We start from the raw sequence: 19,270 nt of genomic DNA on the forward strand, positions 1-19,270 counted from the left end.
AGCTGCCCACAGGCTTCTCTGAGCCCCAAGTGCACAGAGCTAGCCACAGCACCAGCTGCATAGAGCTAGTGACCTCTACCACGTCTTCAGTGCTGGACTCATCTTGTCACGTGGGCTGCTTTTTGTACCCAAACACATTGGCCCTGCGGTCACACTCCTGTGCCAGAAACCAGTCACCCAAGCAATCCTCCCACACTATTTTTGAGCTGTCATCTTTGGGCATGCTCAGCTTATCCTGCTTTCTGTGCTTGCTCAAGAACTCCTGCCATGCTAGGAGTTGTAATCCTCCTACAGCATGATCTAGAGTGCCAAGCGGATTCCCCCCATACCTTTGCCCTGGGGGGGGGGGGGGGGAGGAAAAAATCTTCAACAGAAAGAATAAGCTTTCTAAAAGCCTTGCAGTTTCTTTGCTTTAATAGCTCTTTGCAACAAGTTCTTAGCATCATAAACTTCCAACGGGTGGCACGGTACCATGTATGCCCAGACTGTGACCCCTGGCTCTGGACACCCCCACCATCTGGAACATCCTTCTTGCATCTGCCCTGTTTAGTCCTGTTAGAATTTTATCGGTTTATAGTAATGAGCACAATTTTATCGGTTTATAGTAATGAGCACTAAATCTTGGCTTAGTCAGTGATGCCCGTATCCTGTAAATTAGTTGTTTTTATAGTACAAAGTTACAAAAGCTTAGCCAAAGCAAAAGCACATACGTGTGAAAAGTAGGATGAGCAGGATTTCAATACCCTAGAATTATTATAACTCAAAGCCTTCATTTTCTCCTACAACTTTTTTTTCTGGACGGAACATCAGCATTGTTTTCCCCACAATCTTTTCATAGTTAACCAAAAGTACTGAAGATACACTGAAACATCTTTACCAGCCTAAATTTCTATTTAAAAAAAAAAAAAATACATTTTTCAATAAATATAAATATTGAGGGCCTCAATATTGGGAAAACTTGAAAAGTTTTCAAATTTTTACAAACATTGCAACAAAACAAGAAAAAAGAGAAAAAAGCCATAGGTATCAACCTGAAGCAGGTACAACACATAACAGGAGTCACTACAAACATCCCCAATGTGTTCCCTCCGCGGATACAAGACCCGTCTGCACCAAAACAGGCTACTGTCAATAACAGAGTTACATTATACTTATCACTTCAAAGAAAAGCAACACAGGGAAAAAAACACGAGAGCCCAAGTGGTGGGGGGGGGGGGGGGAATTACATTACATTGATACCCCACAATGCAATCCAACCCCTATTATGGCGCAGAATAAAACAGACAACCGTCATGTAACTACAATACTACAGAGAGAGGCCTGGTTGCTACTCGTCCAAGTAAAATTCAGACCTCAAACTTCGGACTCTGTGTCTCCTATAGAGAATTTAAAAAAAAAAGCAAGGTGTGAGAAAAAAACACCCAAGTTACCAGACTCCACAGATTGGGTAAAACAGCCAAATAGGAAGACCCATATTGGGAGACTAACCCAACCCAAACCAAGAGTCAGATAAACCCAATTCACAACAGGATGGCATGCAGTTTGGGCCCATAAAGGATTAAAGCACGGATGCTCAAAAAACAAAATTTAAAGAAACAGATTAAAAACAACAAAACTGTTTAGCTGTAACTGGGGGGCCTTCCTCGATCATAGGGAGGACAAATTACCCTTCCAACTACAACTTTCCACCTCTCATCCCTTTTATATATTTAGGATAAAGACTGCACACAAACCCTGAATTCAAAATTCATAAAATTAACTTGTTAGGTCAGGATAACCAATGGTACAGACCATCTCACCCACATTATACACTTAGCTGTAAAAAGGAAAACAATTGACAACATCAAGCAGACAACAACATGAAAAACAGGGGTGCAAAATGCAGGATAACAACTGAGATGCAGGGCAAACCCTCAGGATAAAGATCATGCATTAGCGCATGAAGAAAGCAAACATCAGCGTGCTACCTGTCCCACGCCATTGGGAGGATGTAAATCATTCCATTTCCACTCGATTAACTGGCTAGAAGCTCGATTCAACCCCGTTGTGACCAACCTTCACAAATCCTGCATCCCCCTGCCCCCCCCCCCCCCCCACCATCCCCCCCCCCCCCGCCCCCCCTCCTCGCTGACAAGTAGGGGCATCCACCACCCAGCAGAGGAATAACGGGTCTTCCCCCAGAGCATACATGCATGAAGGTGACCCCAGAGTGATCTGACCTCACTGGCCCCACCTCACCAGACGTCAGAGTCTCTGATGGGGGTCTCTGATGGGGTGCCTCAGATGGGGGGGGGGGTGTCTCTGATGTTCGGGGGTTCTCTGATGGGGGAGGTCTCTGAGGGGATTTCTGTTGGGGATTCTGAAGGGGGACTCCTGATGGGGGTCTCTGATGGGGGGTCTCTGATGGAGGTTCTGATAGGGGGGGCTCTGGTGGAGAAACTCTGTTGGGTGTCTTTGTTAGGTGGTCTGATAGGGGGGTCTGATGGAGGGGGTGGGGGTCACTCTCATGTGTGCATGCTCTGAATAATGGGATGACCCATTATTCCCATGATGGTGGGGGGGAAGATGCCCCTTCTTGTTAGTGGAGGGGGGGGTCAGGGTTTGCGATATGGGGGTGAGGGCCTGCCGCCGGATCTCAATATTGGGCCGCCTGCTCAAAATGGTAGCCCAATGCCGGGATTCCAACAGAATCCAGAAATCTCCTTCATGCATAAATTAGTATGGTAAAGGAGAGAGACTCGCATACCGGGCCCCACCCCTGGCGTCAGCAGAGACCAGGAGCAATTCTCCGCTGGCATGAGCATTTCGGCTCCAGGGTGGAGAATCCAGGCCCTGTTTGTTTACTTGTTTTGTTGGAGGAATAAGGAAACACTTCTCCCTTTGAGACAAAACCTCTAAAACCTACAGTAAACTGACTGACTTTATCGGTATTCAAGGAAGAATTCCCTTTATTGTCCTGAGTCATCTACCTCACTCCAGCACGTTGTGAGGGAATACGTTTTAAATATACCATTGGCACTGTTTTTACACCCAATTCCTTTACTGATACTTTTTTTTTCCCAAAGGCACCTTAAACATTTGTTTTCCTGCCACCGATTTTCCATTTCATCTGAAAGACGGAGCTTGCAACAATGCTGCACTCATTCAGTATTGCACTGCTGTGTCGGTCTAGACTTTTGAGGTCCAATCTCTAGACTGGGGCTTGGGCCCGCAGTCATCTGGCTCGGAGCACTCCTGCAAGGAGCAAGGATAATATCTAGTACTTTTAGAGCTTATAAAACGTAAAATATAGACACATAAAAATCGACAACCAGCAGGATAAACTTACAATTAAACTGTAGTACTGGTTCACAAAGTATCAGGGACTTACTGGAGCTGTTTGTGTTGTTGGGAGTTTGTGTTGCACCTCAGATTCAGTTGGTGTATTCAGCAGTGTTGTGTTTGTGCAGGAGGTACATCTTCCTGTCCTGTGACACAGGTGAAGTCATGGCATCAGTAAAGGTCCCAGTACAGAATGGAGTGTTGGATAATATGATTACTTTGACACGTACTTGAACATTACTGGCTGCTGTCCCAATTGCTCTGATTACATACCTCATATTCTCCAGGGTGGCAGGAAAGTGGCAGTGGGAGTGGAAGGCTCCATGACACTGGGTGCAGCGTTTCAAATCTCCACCAGCTTTGCACACCCCGCAACTGGGGTTGAGGGGCCGATTTTCACGAGTCTGCAGCAGCACCTGAAGATATGAACATAAGGTATTAGGAGTAACATTACTCTCTCCCAGATAGTGTTGTTAGCAATAATGGAAATTTCAAGCTACAGCCTGGAGCAGCAAGTCTTGGATAGCAACGATGGTGAAGGGAAAGAGGAAAGGGAATGGATAGTAAGAAAAGAGGGAAGGGCTGAAATTAAAAAGAAAGAAAAGTGGGGGTGGGGGGAAGGATAGCAGTGAAAGACTGAGAGATGAAAGGAGGGAAAATGAAAGGGGGAGGAATAGGAAAGGAAAGAAAGTCCGAAATTAAGTATAGAGGGAAGAAGGGAGAGAGAGATGGGAGTACTTGGCGGGGAAGAAAGAAGAAATTGAGAATAGATTGAAGAATGAAGGAGGGATGAGATTAGGGTCAGTGTTAGGGTTAACCCCTGTAAAAGGATAATAAGAGAAGTGATAAGATCCCAGACTGCCATGGAATGGCTTGGGAAAGGGGGACCCAAATTTAAGATTGTGGTGGTGGGGCTGGAGAAGGTGAAATGACCTAGATTCAAGTCTGAAAATAATCTTGCCCCTAAACTGCGATGATGAGAAGTGGTGGATGAGGCTTGGAAATTCCAGGCTGTGATTGCAAGGGACGGGTGAGGCAGCAGGGAGCGTAGACTGTGGTAATGCGGGGAGGGGAAAACGCTGACTCCAGGCTATGATTGTAGAGTGGGTGGGATGAGGGTGAACCTCAGGGGTAAGTCTCTGATAGAATGGGGAGATTGAATGGAGAGACTATGATGTTTGGGAGGAGCAGCAAATACAGACTTCAGGTGGCGCATCAGTCACATTGTGTTACCCGCTGCTTCTCGTTGCCAGCGAAAGAGGCTGAAGAGGAGGATGATGCCGAAGAGGGTGTTGAAGACGGTGGTGTGCTAATCGCTGTGGACACGAGTCCAGTGCTGGGAGAATGTTCTCTGTTGGTGAATGGTGATGACTTCAACAGTTGCTCCAACTCTCCCACCAACCTCTGTTGGTATAAGACCACCTAGTGCAGAAAACAAACAGTCACTGCACAGGAAAGTGAGATCAGGGGTCCTGGTGTGGACAACACGAGTGACTGCTAGCAATCCCTGACTAGGTTTGATTTCCGATTCCAGCAAAATGGATGAGATGGAAGCTGGGGGGTGGGGGTTTGTGGGGCGGGGGGGGGGGGGGAAGCAGTGTGAATGGGAAGACAATGCTCTGGTGAGGGATTAGTGTGTAAAGGAGGGGTGTGCAGTGGAGGGAGGAGACTGTAGAGAAATGAGGGGAGTGCAGTTGGGAGATGTGGGTGACATGGTAACATTACAAAGGCAGCCTTCGTAATTCTTTAAAAATTCCTTCATGGGGGAGCCGCTTGCAAGGTCTGTATTTGTTGTCCATTCCTAAGTGCTCTTGAACTGAGTGGCTTGCTAGGCCATTTCAGAGCGCAGTTAAAGAGTGAACCACATTGCTGTGGGCGTGGAGTCAACATGTAGGCCAGACCAGGCAGATGACAAATTTTGTTCTCTAAAGGACATTAGTGAGCCAGATGTGTTTTGGAAATAATCGATGATAGCGTCACCATTACTGAGATTAGCTTTTAATTCCAGATTAATTAATTGAATTTAAATTTCACCAGCTACTGTGGTGGGATTTGAACACGCATTCCCAGAGGATTAGCCTGGGCCTCTGATTACTAGTCCAGTGACATTAACATTCTTCTTGGGTAGAAAAGAAAGGAAATAATGAAAATGTTGGCAAAGATCTTGGTTAACTTTTGAAGGGTGGAGTTGGCAAGGTCCGAAAATATGGATCCTGGGGTGATAAGTGCACAGATGGGTACAGAGATAGTTAACACTGAGATGGGGGACAATATTAATCCAAAGTTGTGCATGTTAGGTGGATTGGCTATGCCAGATTGCTCCTAGGTGGGGTTACGGGAATAGGGTGGGGGATTGGGTCTAGGTAGGGTGCTCTTTCAGAGGGTTGGTGCAGATTCGATGGGCCAAATAGCCTCCTTCTGCACTGCAGGGATCCTAATGATTAGCTAATGCTCTATAGATCGAAGTAAGGACATTATTGGGCAATACTCTGGAGATGGCAACGAGGACACTATTGGTCTGTGTTACATAGAATATACAGCACAGAAATAGAACATTCACCAAACCATTCCAGGGCATTTATACTCCATTCAAACCCCTCCTTCCTCTTTTAACTCTTATCAGCAAAACCTGCTTTCATGAGCTTATCGAGCTTCCCCTTAAATTCAACGATAATTTTCACCTCATGTTCCATATTTTCACGACTCTCAATAAATACATTTCTTCTGAATTCCATATCTGATTTCTTGGTAACTCTCTTATATTGGTGGCCTCTAATTTTACATTTTTCCACTCCTGGACCCTGTTTCTCTGTGTGTACTCTGTGTGTGTTCTTAATTTTAAAGACCTCTAATTCAAGAGAAAAGAGATCCATTCTTTCCTGAGCATATTAATCTTCCATTTCTGGTATAAGCTTTGTCAACTTTTCTTGCACCCTCTCCAATGACTTTATATCCTTTATGTAATTGAATTATAGAATCATGGAATCCCTACAGTGCAGAAGGAGGCTATTTGACCCATCAAGTCTGCACAGACCTTCCAAAAGAGCACTCAGTCTTGGCCCACTCCCCAGCCTATCCCCGTTACTCCATACACTGATCATGGCCATCTTTGGACTGTGGGAGGAAACCAGAGTACTCATGGGAAACTGAAGACATCTCCAAGTGTGGTTTAACCAGGATTCTATGCAAGTTTGTGTAACTTCTCAGATGCTCAATTCTATCCCTCTAGAAATAAGTATTTAGATTTTTGTTCGGGCCTTAATAACCTGCCTCACAACTTTTAGTAATTTATGTATTTTAACTCCTCAGTCCCTTTTCTCCTCTTTCTAATTTAGATGTTTATTATTCAAGTGACTTCTTTCATTTTCTTACCGAAATGTAATACCTCACACTTGCCTGTATTCAAATTCATTTGCCAATTATATTCCAATTCTGCAAGTTTATGAATGAAATGAATGAATGAATGAATGAAAATCGCTTATTGTCACAAGTAGGCTTCAAATGACGTTACTGTGAAAAGCCCCTAGTCGCCACATTCCGGCGCCTGTTCGGGGAGGCTGTTACGGGAATTGAACCGTCCTGCTGGCCTGCCTTGGTCTGCTTTCAAAGCCAGTGATTTAGCCATGTGCTAAACAGCCCCAGGTAAAACCGAGACTACACTTGATCTTAGCCAAAAGGCCGAGAAGCGAAGTTTATTAATGTTTCTTGTAACTTGTTACATTGTGTTCTATTGCATTGACTATCTTCCTTTATTTGGTATTGTCAACAAATTTAGAAATTGAATTTTTGATTCAAATGTCTAACTCATTAATATGAATTACGAACATCAGCAATCTTAGCACGAATCCTTGTGGAACCCACTTTCGTCCACTTGAAATAACTACCATTTACTCCTACTCTCTGCTTTCTACCTTTCAGCCAGCTAGCTATTAATTCTGCCACTTATCCCCTGGGTTCTCGGAAGAGAAATTAGAACTTTATTGAGCAGTGTTCTGGAGATGGAAGCAAGAATGTTATCTGGTAGTGCGCTTGAGGTGGAGATAAGGGTATTAATGGTGATACTTTGAAGATTGAAATGAAGACAATATTGGATAGTCATGGAGGAGAAAAAATTAGATGGTGCCTGGTTACGTTTGGTATTGGTATAATTTGAACCATAAGGCATCATTGCCATGGAGATCACTCTGAGCACAAGTTGGAGATGAATGACATGACTTAAAAAGCAAGACTTGGATCCCTCCCTATCTGGCAGCAGAGCACATAGCTCACCGGGGTGGCTAATTTTGGTCTGGTTTGGGCAGTTTGGTGATATCTTTATTTTCTATGTTGATGACATGTATGATACGAAACATTATTCAAGTCGCAAATGCTACATGGACTGTTTTGAAGCTTTTTTCATGAAAGAGAATAGGTTGATGTGGACCTCACTGGACATGACTTACTTGGACTCCTGCTGTGCTTGGTGATTGCTGATTCCTCTCAGCTGCTGTGGATATTGTAGTTCTTGTGTCACTCCCTTTGTGAGTGCAGGCCAAACATCTCCAGGTGCCACTGGGCAGATACAGAAACAAATCAAAAATGAGTGATGGATGAGCTCAGACAAACAGCAAAGAGTGCATTAGGAGATAAATATATACTCAGTTGAAGTTTTAAGGTGCAAATATATTATAATGGTGTTAGGTGTATAACAGAGTATTATAACTGAGTTTTATAATGAGGTTGGGATGTGGTAGAGTGAGTATATTTAGCTGAAAGCTTTGTAATGAGGGTTTACACTGAATGAGGACAGGATTATGTTTGTACTCCATTGTCATGAAGTAAGTAATAATGTCAAGTCACCATAGTTCCAGATGACCATAGGCTGCTTTCCCCTTTGAGTGGGAGAGCTGACTGGTGGTGATTTAACCTGAGGATCACCACACCTCAGGCAAGGGTCAAGGTTGAGAAGGTGGGGCATTCATGAATAACCTCAGCCAGTCCAGGAATTGAATCCGCTCTTCGTTATGAACCAGCCGTCTAGCCAACTGAGCTAAATCGGCCTGTCCAATTAAAGTAGGCATAAATGGACAGATGAGGAGTTGTCTCTTCACGTTGTTTGTAGAAATTATCTTGCTCTCATTGGTAGAGCATGGTTGGCTAAGATTAGGCTTAACTGGGAAGCAGTAAATCAACTAGTGTACTCAAAAGAGCAACTTGCAACAACTTCTGATGAAGTATGAGAAGGTGTTTGAAGATTCTCTAGGCTCGATGACTGGAGTTGAGGTCTACCTTAGAAGAAAGCCAGACAGCACACTCAAATGCCTCAAAGCTTGAACTGTACAGTATGCATCAAGCCAAACGTTCAAGAAGAATATTATGAACAGGAGTCATTAAATCTGTCCTCGTCGCCGTGAGGCAGCAGTGCTAAGCACTGCGCCACCATGCTGCCCAGTTACCATGAAGTTAAAGAAGCCTTAAAGAAGTCCGAGTTGTTGGTTCATTATAATCCCAAACTGATGGTGCAACTTGCTTGTGATGCCTCACCCTATGTGGTTGGTGTAGTTCTCGCGCACATTATGCCTTCGGGAAAGGAATAACTGATGGCATTTGCTTCATGTACTCTTACTAGCACAGAAATTAATTACTCTCAGTTAGAAAAGGAGGTTTTCAACGACATTTCACTCTTTTAACGGATCATCAGCCCTTGATGACAATCTTTGGCTGTTTGATTTGTTAACTCCACCTGATACTATAGAGATTGTCAAATGACAACACCAAGCACAAATTGCGAGGAGGGAGTAAAACTCTAAAAAGTGAGTACTCCACCAGGAAGAGAGAGTGCTAGCTAGGAGCTACACCACTACCGAGGAATAGGTACTAGCTGTGATCCCAGCAAAGACAGGTCCAATTTCATACACCATACAGATGGATGATGAAAGAGTTTGGCAACATCATGCTGATCAGTTATTTGCTGCACAAAGCGAGTTCGCAGAAACTTCTCAACTGGGGCGTCATTCTCCGCCGGCGGGAGTCTCCGTTTTGCCGGCGCCCGGGGGTCTCCCGACGGCGTGGGGCTGCCCCACAATGGGAAACCCCATTGACCGGCCGGTGTAACGGAGCATCCCGCCGGCGGGTCGGGGCAGAAATGTGGCGCGGCGGGATGGAGAATTTCGCTCCAGGTTCTTCCGTTGGAAAATCTAGAGAGTTATACTTCGGAACAGAGACCAGACACAGTGACAGATTCTGTTTCTGAGAACCTTTCAATTCCTATCGTGACAGATATACCTACTCAAGAAATACCATCCACTGAAGAGAATGAGGACACTTCTAAGGTCACAAGTAGCCAAGCTCCAGAACGCTGAATTCTACCAAAGAGGAATAGACGTCGGCCACAGAGACTGTCTTATTGAATTGTATATTTGTATAAAAATAATGCATCTGTTGTATAAATGTTTTCATCACTTCCGGTTGCGGCTATGCTTAGGTAGGTCGCACGTTCGGCAGCTCTTGCCGGGAACGGACTTTTGGGCTCTTCAGAGGGGCCCCAACGGCAATTGCTCGACGGCTTCCAGTGTGGGAAGGCGACAGCAAGGTCCCTCCGACGTTATATGGATTGGACCAGGAGTGGAGCGGCTAAAAAAGTGATCCTGGTGCAGCGAAAAGTGCGAGGGAGGAAAAGCAAGATGGCGGCGGGAGGAGACCAAGCAGCGTGGGCGCAGTGGTCGCAGGAGCAGCAGGAGTTTCTTAAACGCTGCTTTGAGGAGCTGAAGACCGAAATGCTGGCGCCAATGAAGGCGGCGATTGAGAAGCTTGTGGAGACCCAGAAGGCCCAAGGGGCGGCGATCCGAGAGGTGCGGCAAAAAGCTTCAGAGAACGAGGACGGGATCTTGGGCCTGGCGGTGAAGGTGGAGGCGCACGAGGCGCTGCACAAGAGGTGGGCGGAGAAATTCGAGGACCTGGAGAATAGGTCGAGGAGGAAGAATCTTCGGATTCTGGGTCTCCCTGAAGGAGTGGAGGGGCCCGATGCCGGGGCATATATGAGCACGTTGCTCAACTCGCTGATGGGCGCGGGAGCTTTTCCAACGCCCCTGGAGCTGGATGGGGCTCATCGGGTCCTGGCAAGGAGACCCAAAGCCAACGAGCCGTCAAGGGCTGTAGTGGTGAGGTCTCACCGCTTTATGGACAGAGTGTGTGTCCTGAGATGGGCCAAAAAAGAGCGGAGCAGCAGGTGGGAGAACACGGAGATCCAAATTTATCAGGACTGGAGTGTGGAGGTGGCTAAGAAGAAGGCTGGTTTCAACCGGGCTAAGGCGGTGCTCCATCAGAAGGGGGTCAAGTTCGGGATGCTGCAGCCAGAGCGATTGTGGGTCACGTTCCAAGATCGGCACCACTATTTTTAAACGCCTGATGAGGCATGGTACTTTATACAGACTGAAAAGTTGGACTCAAATTGAGGGTTTGTCGTGGGGGGATGTTTACTGTGTTTACCGCGTTTGGGGAATGTTCTTTTTGTTTGAGTGCTGGGTGGGGATGAGTGAATGGATTTGATGTGGGGGCTGTGGGAGAGTGTGGGCGTCGGTGTTGGAGGGGCAGGGCCCCACGGAGGAAGAGGGGGGGTGGAGGCACGAGGATGGGGAGTTGGGGTAAGGCCTCAAAAAGGAGCTGCGCCAGGGAGTGGGGGGTGTGGGCTCAGGAAAGCGCGGGCTTTTTCCCGCGTTAGGGAAGGATGGTGCTGGAGAGGAGCGCACACTGACTGCCAAGGGGTGGGGGGGGATTCTCACACTGGGGGGTCGATGGAATGGCGGAAGAGGCCGGGGTCAGCAGGAGTCAGCTGACTTACGGGAGTGTCATGGGGGGAGCAAAATGGCTAGATGAGGATCTAGAGGGGGGGAGGGGGGAACTGGGTTGCTGCTGCATTGGCTAAAAGGGAGCTGGAAGTAGGAGAGGTAGTCGTGGCGGGGGTCCGCCCCCTGGGGGACTGGAGGGTGCGGGAGGCACGTGCACGTGGCTGGCCTAGAAAAGGAGATGGCTAGTCGGAGGGGGGAGCAGGGGGGCGAGTAGCCCCCCGATCCGGCTGATAACTTGGAATGTGAGGGGCCTGAACGGGCCGGTCAAGAGTGCCCGGGTGTTCGCGCACTGAAAGGGAATGAAGGCAGATGTGGTTATGCTCCAGGAGACACATCTGAAGGTGACAGATCAGGTTAGGCTGAGAAAGGGATGGGTAGGACAGGTATTCTACTCAGGGCTGGATGCGAAGAACAGAGGGGTTGCAATACTGGTGGGGAAGCGGGTGTCGTTCGGGGCACTGAATATTGTAGTGGATAATGGAGGTCGATATGTGATGGTGGGTGGTAGGTTGCAGGGGGTGCGGGTGGTACTGGTGAACGTATATGCCCCAAATTGGAATGATGCCGGATTTATGAAACGCATGCTGGGTCGGATTCTGGATCTGGAGGTAGGAAGCTTGATAATGGGGGGGAACTTCAACACGGTGCTGGACCCAGCACTGGACCGTTCTAGGTAAGAGGCTGGCTGTGGCCAAGGTGCTCAGGGGGTTTATGGGCCAGATGGGGGGAGTGATCCATGGAGGTTTGCCAGGCCGCTGACCAGGGAATTTTCCTTCTTTTCCCACGACCATAGAGTCTACTCCCGGATAGATTTTTTTTCATTTTGAGAAGGCGTTAATCCCGAAAGTGGAGGGAATGGAATATTCGGCCATAGCCATTTCGGACCACGCCCCACATTGGGTGGAGCTGGAGTTGGGGGAGGAGAGGGACCAGCGCCCACTGTGGCACCTCGATGTGGGACTGTTGGCGGATGAGGGGGTGTGCAGGTGGGTGCGGGGGTGTATTGAAAGATATTTGGAGGCCAACGCCAATGGGGAGGTGCAGGTGGGGTTAGTCTGGGAGGCGTTGAAGGCGGTGGTCAGGGGAGAGCTAATCTCCATCAGGGCCCACAGGGAGAAGAGAGAAGGGAGGGCGAGGGAGAGGTTGGTGGGGGAGATTCTAAGGGTAGACAGGTATGCAGAGGCCCCCGAGGAGAGGCTACTTAGGGAGCGATGGAACGTCCAGACGGAATTCGACCGGTTGACCACGGGGAAAGCAGAGGCACGGTGGAGGCAAGCGCAGGGGGCGATGTACGAGTATGGGGAGGAAGGCGAGTCGGATGCTGGTACATCAGCGTCGTAAGAGGGAGATTGGTGGAGTTAAGGATAGAGGGAGGAATACGGTGCGGAGTGCGGTGAGAATAAACGAGGTATTTAGGGACTTCTATGGGGATCTGTACAGATCTGAGCCCCCAGTGGGGGAGGAGGGGATGCGACGATTCCTAGATCAGCCGAGGTTCCCGAGGGTGGAAGAGGAGGAGGTGGCTGGTTTGGGGGCGCCGTTTGGGCTGGAGGAGCTGGTTAAAGGATTGGGGAGCATGCAGGCGGGGAAGGCCCCAGGGCCGGATGGGTTCCCGGTTGAATTCTATAGGAAATAAGTGGACCTGCTGGGCCCGTTGCTAGTGAGGACTTTTAATAAGGCGAGGGAGGGGGTACCCTGCCCCCGACAATGTCCAGGGCGCTGATTTCTTTGATCTTGAAGCGCGACAAGGATCCATTGCAATGTGGGTCGTATCGACCAATCTCGCTCCTCAATGTTGACGCTACGTTGCTGGCGAAGGTGCTGGCGACGAGAATTGAGGATTGAGTCACGGGGGTGATTCATGAGGACCAGACGGGATTTGTGAAGGGTAGGCAGTGTAGCGCACAAAGACTCCACTCTATTCGTCTCACGAAGTCGATGAGGCTTTATTAAGCATGTCTGTTCCCCCGCAGCTCGATAGTAAACTGGCCTGTGGGGGAAGACTCCGGCTTCTTATACTCCGCCTTCAGGGGGAAGCTAGAGGTCAACGGCCAACCAGGACCCGGGATCTGTCAGCCAATGACATTAGGGCTTCCAGTCCCACATGACCCCCAATACATACTACCACAGGCAGCTAAACACAAATGTGCGGAGGCTCCTCAATGTGATTATGATGCCCTCGGTGGAGGGGGAAGCTGAGGTAGTGGCAGCTATGGACGCAGAGAAGGCCTTTGATCGGGTGGAGTGGGAGTATCTTTGGGAAGTGTTGCGGAGGTTTGGGTTCGGGGAGGGGTTCATCAGTTGGGTCAGGCTGCTATATAGAGCCCCAGTGGCGAGTGTGGCTACGAACCGGCGGAAGTCGAAGTACTTTCGGCTGTACCAGGGGACGAGGCAGGGGTGCCCCCTATCCCCCTTGTTGTTTGCACTGGCAATTGAGCCACTGGCCATGGCACTGAGGGAGTCCAGGAAATGGAGGGGACTGGTCCGGAGGGGAGAGGAACACCTGATGTTGTTGCATGCCGACAACCTGTTGTTGTATGTGGCGGATCCAGTGGAGGGGATGGCGGAGGTCATGTGGATCCTTAGGGAGTTTGGGGACTTTTCGGGGTATAAACTCAACGTAGGGAAGAGTGAGCTCTTTGTGGTGCATTCAGGGGACCAGGGAAGGGGGATAGATGAGCTACCGCTGAAGAGGGCGGAAAGGAGCTTTTGGTACCTAGGGATCTAAGTAGCTAGGAGTTGGGGGGCCCTGCACAAGCTCAAATTGACTTGGTTGGTGGAGCAGATGGAGGAGGATTTTAAAAGATGGGATATGCTGCCACTCTCACTAGCGGGTAGGGTGCAGTCGGTCTAAATGACGGTCCTCCCGAGGTTTCTCTTTGTGTTCCAGTGCCTTCCCATTATGATCCCCAAGCCCTTTTTCAAACGGGTAAGCAGGAGCATCATGGGTTTTGTGTGGGCAAATAAGACCCCGAGGGTGAAGAGGGTGTTTCTGGAGCGTAGCAGGGACAGTGGGGGGCTGGTGCTGCTGAATTTATGTGGCTATTATTGGGCAGCCAATGTGGCGATGATCCGTAAGTGGGTAATGGAGGGAGAGGGGGCAGCGTGGAAGAGGCTAGAGATGGCATCCTGTGTGGGCACGAGCCTGAGGGTGCTGGTGACGGCACCGCTGCCACTCTCGCCGACAACGTACACCACGAGTCCGGTGGTGGTGGCGACGCTGAAGATCTGGGGGCAGTGGAGGCGACACAGGGGCGAGGTGGGAGCCTCGGTTTGGTCCCCGATCCGGGAGAATCATCGGTTCGTCCCGGGAAGGATGGGTGGGGGGTTTCGGAGCTAGCATCGAGCAGGGATTAGAAGAATGGGGGACCTGTTCATCGATGGGACCTTTGAGAGCCTAGGGGCGCTGGAGGCGAAGTTTGGGCTACCCCCGGGAAACGCTTTCAGGTACATGCAAGTGAGGGCGTTCGTGAGGCGGCAGGTGAGGGAATTCCCGCTGCTTCTGGCAAGTGGGATCCAGGACAGGGTGATTTCGGGTGTATGGGTTGGAGAAGGCAAGGTTTCGGCGATTTACCAGGAGCTGAAGGAAGAGGAGGAGGCCTCGGTGGAGGAGTTAAAGGGCAAGTGGGAGAAGGAGCTTGGGGAGGAGATAAATGAGGGTCTGTGGGCTGATGCCCTGAGTAGGGTTAATTCTTTCTCCCCTTGCGCCAGGCTCAGCCTAATACAGTTCAAAGTTACTCACAGAGCGCATATGACAGGGGCGAGGTTGAGTAGGTTCTTTGGGGTGGAGGACAGATGTGGGAGGTGCTCGGGGAGCCCGGCAAATCACGTCCATATGTTCTGGTCGTGCCCGGCGCTGGATGGGTTTTGGAGGGTTTTTGCGAGGACTATGTCCAAGGTGGTGAATACCCGGGTCACGTCGAGCTGGGGATTGGCATTATTTGGGGTATTGGACGAGCCGTGAGTGCAGGAGGCGAAAGAGGCCGGTATTCTGGCCTTTGCGTCCCTGGTAGCCCGGTGGAGGATTCTGCGCCTATGGAAAGGTGCGAAGCCCCCTAGTGTGGAAACTTGGATCAATGACATGGCAGGGTTCATCAAGTTGGAGAGGATAAAGTTTGCCTTGCGAGGGTCTGTGCAGGGGTTCCTCAGGCGGTGGCAACCGTTCCTAGACTATCTCGCAGAGCGTTAGGAGGAGGTCAGCAGCAGCAGCAGCCCAGGGGAGGGGGAGGGAGGGGGGGGGGTTCTTTTGGGGTGGCATTTGGGTGATGGTGGGGGAGTTTTCCCTATTTGTGTTTTTAAATGTTATATGGGGGGTTATTGTATATGGGGGAAATCAAATGTATAATTTGTGATTGTTGTGTTCTTGTTTCTTTCTTTTTGTTGGTGGGGGGGGGGTTCGTTGAAAATTTGAATAAATATATTTAAAAAAAATAAATTAATGTTTTCATTGTCGTTGCACTAATGAAGTAAGGGAGAGGGGAGTTATGTATCAGGGTGTACATCCCTGCCGGTTATGCATCACATGATGTGTAGTGACATCAGCAGAGTGTTTGCACGTGCTTTGGGCAGTTATCCACCAGGTTTGTAGGAGCAACACTCTTACAAACCTATCTTCGTGTTTTACAAGAATCCAGGGTGTTGCTTTTCTCGTTGCGGCAACAAAGAAATATAACACCGGGTAAACCATTTAGGACTGAGATGAGGAGAAATTGCATCACCACGAGAGTGGTGAGCCTTTGGAATTTGCTACCGCAGAAAGCAGTTGAGGCCAAAACATTGTATGTTTTCAAGAAGGCGTTAGATATAGCTCTTGGGGCTGAAGGTTATGGGGGGAAGGCGGGAACAGGTTACTGAATTGTATTATCAGCCATGATCATAATGAATGGTGGAGCAGGCTTGAAGGGCCAAATGGCCTCCTCCTGCTCCTATTTTCTATGTTTCTATGTCACTGGGGGATGCTCCCCACTCAGCTCCAGCTAGCAGTTGGTCTGTACTTGGTCTTTCTCACTTTGTCGGACACAGGACCTTCAAATCAGCAGGTAATGTAAAAATTAATTTGTTTTCCCTTCCCTGGCAGAGCCCCATTGGACCGAATGGCTTCCCTCTGTGTTGTAATCTTCCACGATTCTATGAAGTATTGTCACACAGCTCTAGTACTTACATGGGTATTTCCATTAGTGGGGGCACAAGGCAGCCTAAATGAAAGGCTCTGGGACAACCATCACAGCAGATCAGCTCACCTCCATCTCTGCACACCGCGCACTCATCATCGTTCTTCTGTTCAGATAGGAAATGAAGAAAGGACATGAGAACCACTCAGAAGCAAACCTAGATGTGGAGAGCAAGGCCTCACTCCTGTCTGCCTTGTGTGGCCTTTATTATTTATCACTGTACTAAAACGTCCAACCCGCGACTCGATTTTGTTATTCCAGTCCACCCTTCTCCAAAGGAAAGCCAATAAAGTCTTTGACTTTAAGTTCTAAGATTTATACACTTGAAACTTGACTACACCATCTAACACTGGAGAAGAATTGGCTTCTGAATGAAGCCTTTCCCCTTGAGGTGAAAGATATTGTTCAGAATTTTCCAGCCTTTCACGTTGGTCCTGCCGATGGTGTAGCCCCACCGCCGGTTACATGGTGACGAGGGGTGCATTCAACAGGAAACCCCATTGGTAACCAGAAGGACCCGCTGCCGGCTAATGGTGGACTACTTCCTGTTGCCATGAAACAAGCGGCAGGTTGCATGATAAATCCCGCTCTTTGTTCGATTGATCCAATAAGGCCCCTGTACAATGATGCCCTGATATTATCGTACTATCACGACCCAGCTAACCATCCATTGTTACACCACAAAACTATACTCCCTCTGCCAGCATTCCACAGAGACCGTTCCCTCTGAGACAATCTAGTCCACTCCTCCACCATACCCAACACCTCTCCCATCACCCATGGCACCTTCCCATGCAATCACAGAAGGTGTAACACCTGTCCCTTTACCTCTTCCATGCTTAACATCCCAGGCCAAAAACACTCATTACAAGTTAAGCAGCGTTTCACTTGCACCTCTTTTAATATGGTCTATTGCATTCGCTGCTCCCAATGTGGTCTCCTCTATATCGGAGAGGCCAAACACAGACTGGATGATCGTTTTGCTGAGCACCTTCGGTCTGTGCACATTCAGGACCCTGACCTTCCCGTTGCTTGCCATTTTAACACAAGACCCTGCTCCCATGTCCACATGTCTTTCCTTGGCCTGCTGCAATGTTCCAGTGAAGGTCAACGCAAACCGGAGGAACAACATCTCATCTTCCGGTTAGGCACACTACAGCCTTCCGGTCTCAACATTGAATTCAACAACTTCAGATGATTAGCTTAACCCCACCTCGACCCATTTGTTTTCATCCCATTTCATTTGAACTGTCTTTTACCATTTCGTTCTTTCTTGTCTTTCTTTTTAATTTTTATCTGTGGCTATGACTAATCTTTCATTCTCACTCCACAGTATAAATATTTCCCACTTTCTCTGTCTTATAGCTTTGACAAAGGGTCACCTGGCCTCGAAATGTCAGCTCTTTCCTCTCCCTACAGATGCTGCCAGACCTGTTGAGATTTTCCAGCATTTTCTCTCTGGTTATAGAGACCCTGGGCCCATTGTGTCATAAAGCACAACCCCCACACCCTCAATCTGAAGCACCCGAAACTGATGTCAGGACTTTGCTAGCTTTATCAGAGCCACAATTAGCATCCTCAATAAGGGTGCTGTTTTTTCTCACTGTTCTATCTTCAGCCTTTACTCCACCATTACCGTCCTCTTCCATTGTCCAGTTGTCAGTGGCAGTGCACTCACTTGGATCTATTCTTGCATCCATTCTCTGGCTGCGATCAGCTATCCAATTGTAGCCAGAGCAGCTGTAGCAAAGCTTTCTCTTCCTGTCCCTGTACCACTACTTATGAAGTCCTTCCAGATCTATCCTCATTCCCCTCCTCTTCTTCATCTCCAAGTGGCCTCTTTACAACCTCATCTGAAGACATGAGCCAGAAATCTACCTTGCTCAGGTGGGCCAGAGTCTGATCCAGAAGCGTTTGAAATCAGGCAAAAATTATTGGGTGCATTTCCTGACACCACTGGTGCACTCATGCAATATTTCCGTTGGCACAATGGGCACCAGGGCTAAAAGTGCGCGCGCCGACAGTCAAGCTGGCGTTTTAGCCCATTTAAGGGTCAATTGAATGCAATTTTATGTGGCCCGTCCGCTTCTGGTGGGTGGCCCGATTGGCCGGGTGGACTTTACATTTAGTTGAGCCTTTCCCAGTGCTCCTTTCACACTGACTGTCTGTTAATTGACCAGCCAGTGTAAAATCTTGTTTAGGAGCCGCTTGTGGCAGGAAGGGCATTTTGTGCCCGCTTCCAGGCCCTCCGACTGCGTACGCTCAACCGATGAAAAATTCAGGCCATGGAGACAGTTTCACATGAATGTTGATGACAACAGGCTCTGAATCTACACAACTTTCTTGCCTCTCCATTACCTCTATGTTGCCAGGCTGTTGCTTATCTGATATCCAGTCTTTGGTGAGCTGCAACTCTGAGTTAAGCATTGGAAAGATAGAAGCCACTGCCCTTGGCCGCTGCCACAAACTCCGTTCCCTTACAATTGATTCCATCCCCTTCTCTGCCCATTGTTTCAGGCTAATCCCAGACTATTCACAACCTCAATGGCCTACTTGATACCAAACTGAGTTTCAAACCTCATATCATCGCCATGATAAAGGCTGTGTCCTTCCACCTCTATAACATCGGCCACCTATGCCCTTACTCCAGCCCATGACTAGAATTGAATATTCCAATGCCCCCCGAGCTGGATTTCCAAATTCCATGATTTGTAAATTTCAGCACGTCAAAAATTCTAAAGCCCATATCTTATTGTGCACCAAGGCCTGCTCACCCACCCTTGCTGACCTGCATTTCCTCCTAATCCCTCAAACCTTCAAATTAAAATGCTCAAGCATTTGTTTAAACCCCTACATGCCCTTGTATCTCCCTATCTCTTAAATTCTCCAGCCAGACAACACTCAGAACTATCTATTCCTCTGATTCTGGTCTCCTATGCATCCTTCTCTCCC

General features: G+C 48.6%; 1 protein-coding gene across 1 annotated transcript in view; it reads right to left on the bottom strand.

Annotated features, from left to right (window-relative positions):
* Positions 1-19,270, bottom strand: part of aire (autoimmune regulator) — a 61,002-nt gene that overhangs the window by 14,878 nt on the left and 26,854 nt on the right. The window contains exons 6-8 of the mRNA XM_072473211.1: positions 8,290-8,473; positions 7,764-7,872; positions 3,552-3,737 (exon numbers count right to left, since the gene is read on the bottom strand). Of these exons, the coding sequence (XP_072329312.1) occupies positions 3,552-3,737; positions 7,764-7,872; positions 8,290-8,473 (479 nt within the window). The remainder of the gene's footprint in view (positions 1-3,551; positions 3,738-7,763; positions 7,873-8,289; positions 8,474-19,270) is intronic.

The sequence above is a fragment of the Scyliorhinus torazame genome, chromosome 14 (assembly GCF_047496885.1).
Source record: "Scyliorhinus torazame isolate Kashiwa2021f chromosome 14, sScyTor2.1, whole genome shotgun sequence".
NCBI lineage: Eukaryota > Metazoa > Chordata > Chondrichthyes > Carcharhiniformes > Scyliorhinidae > Scyliorhinus > Scyliorhinus torazame.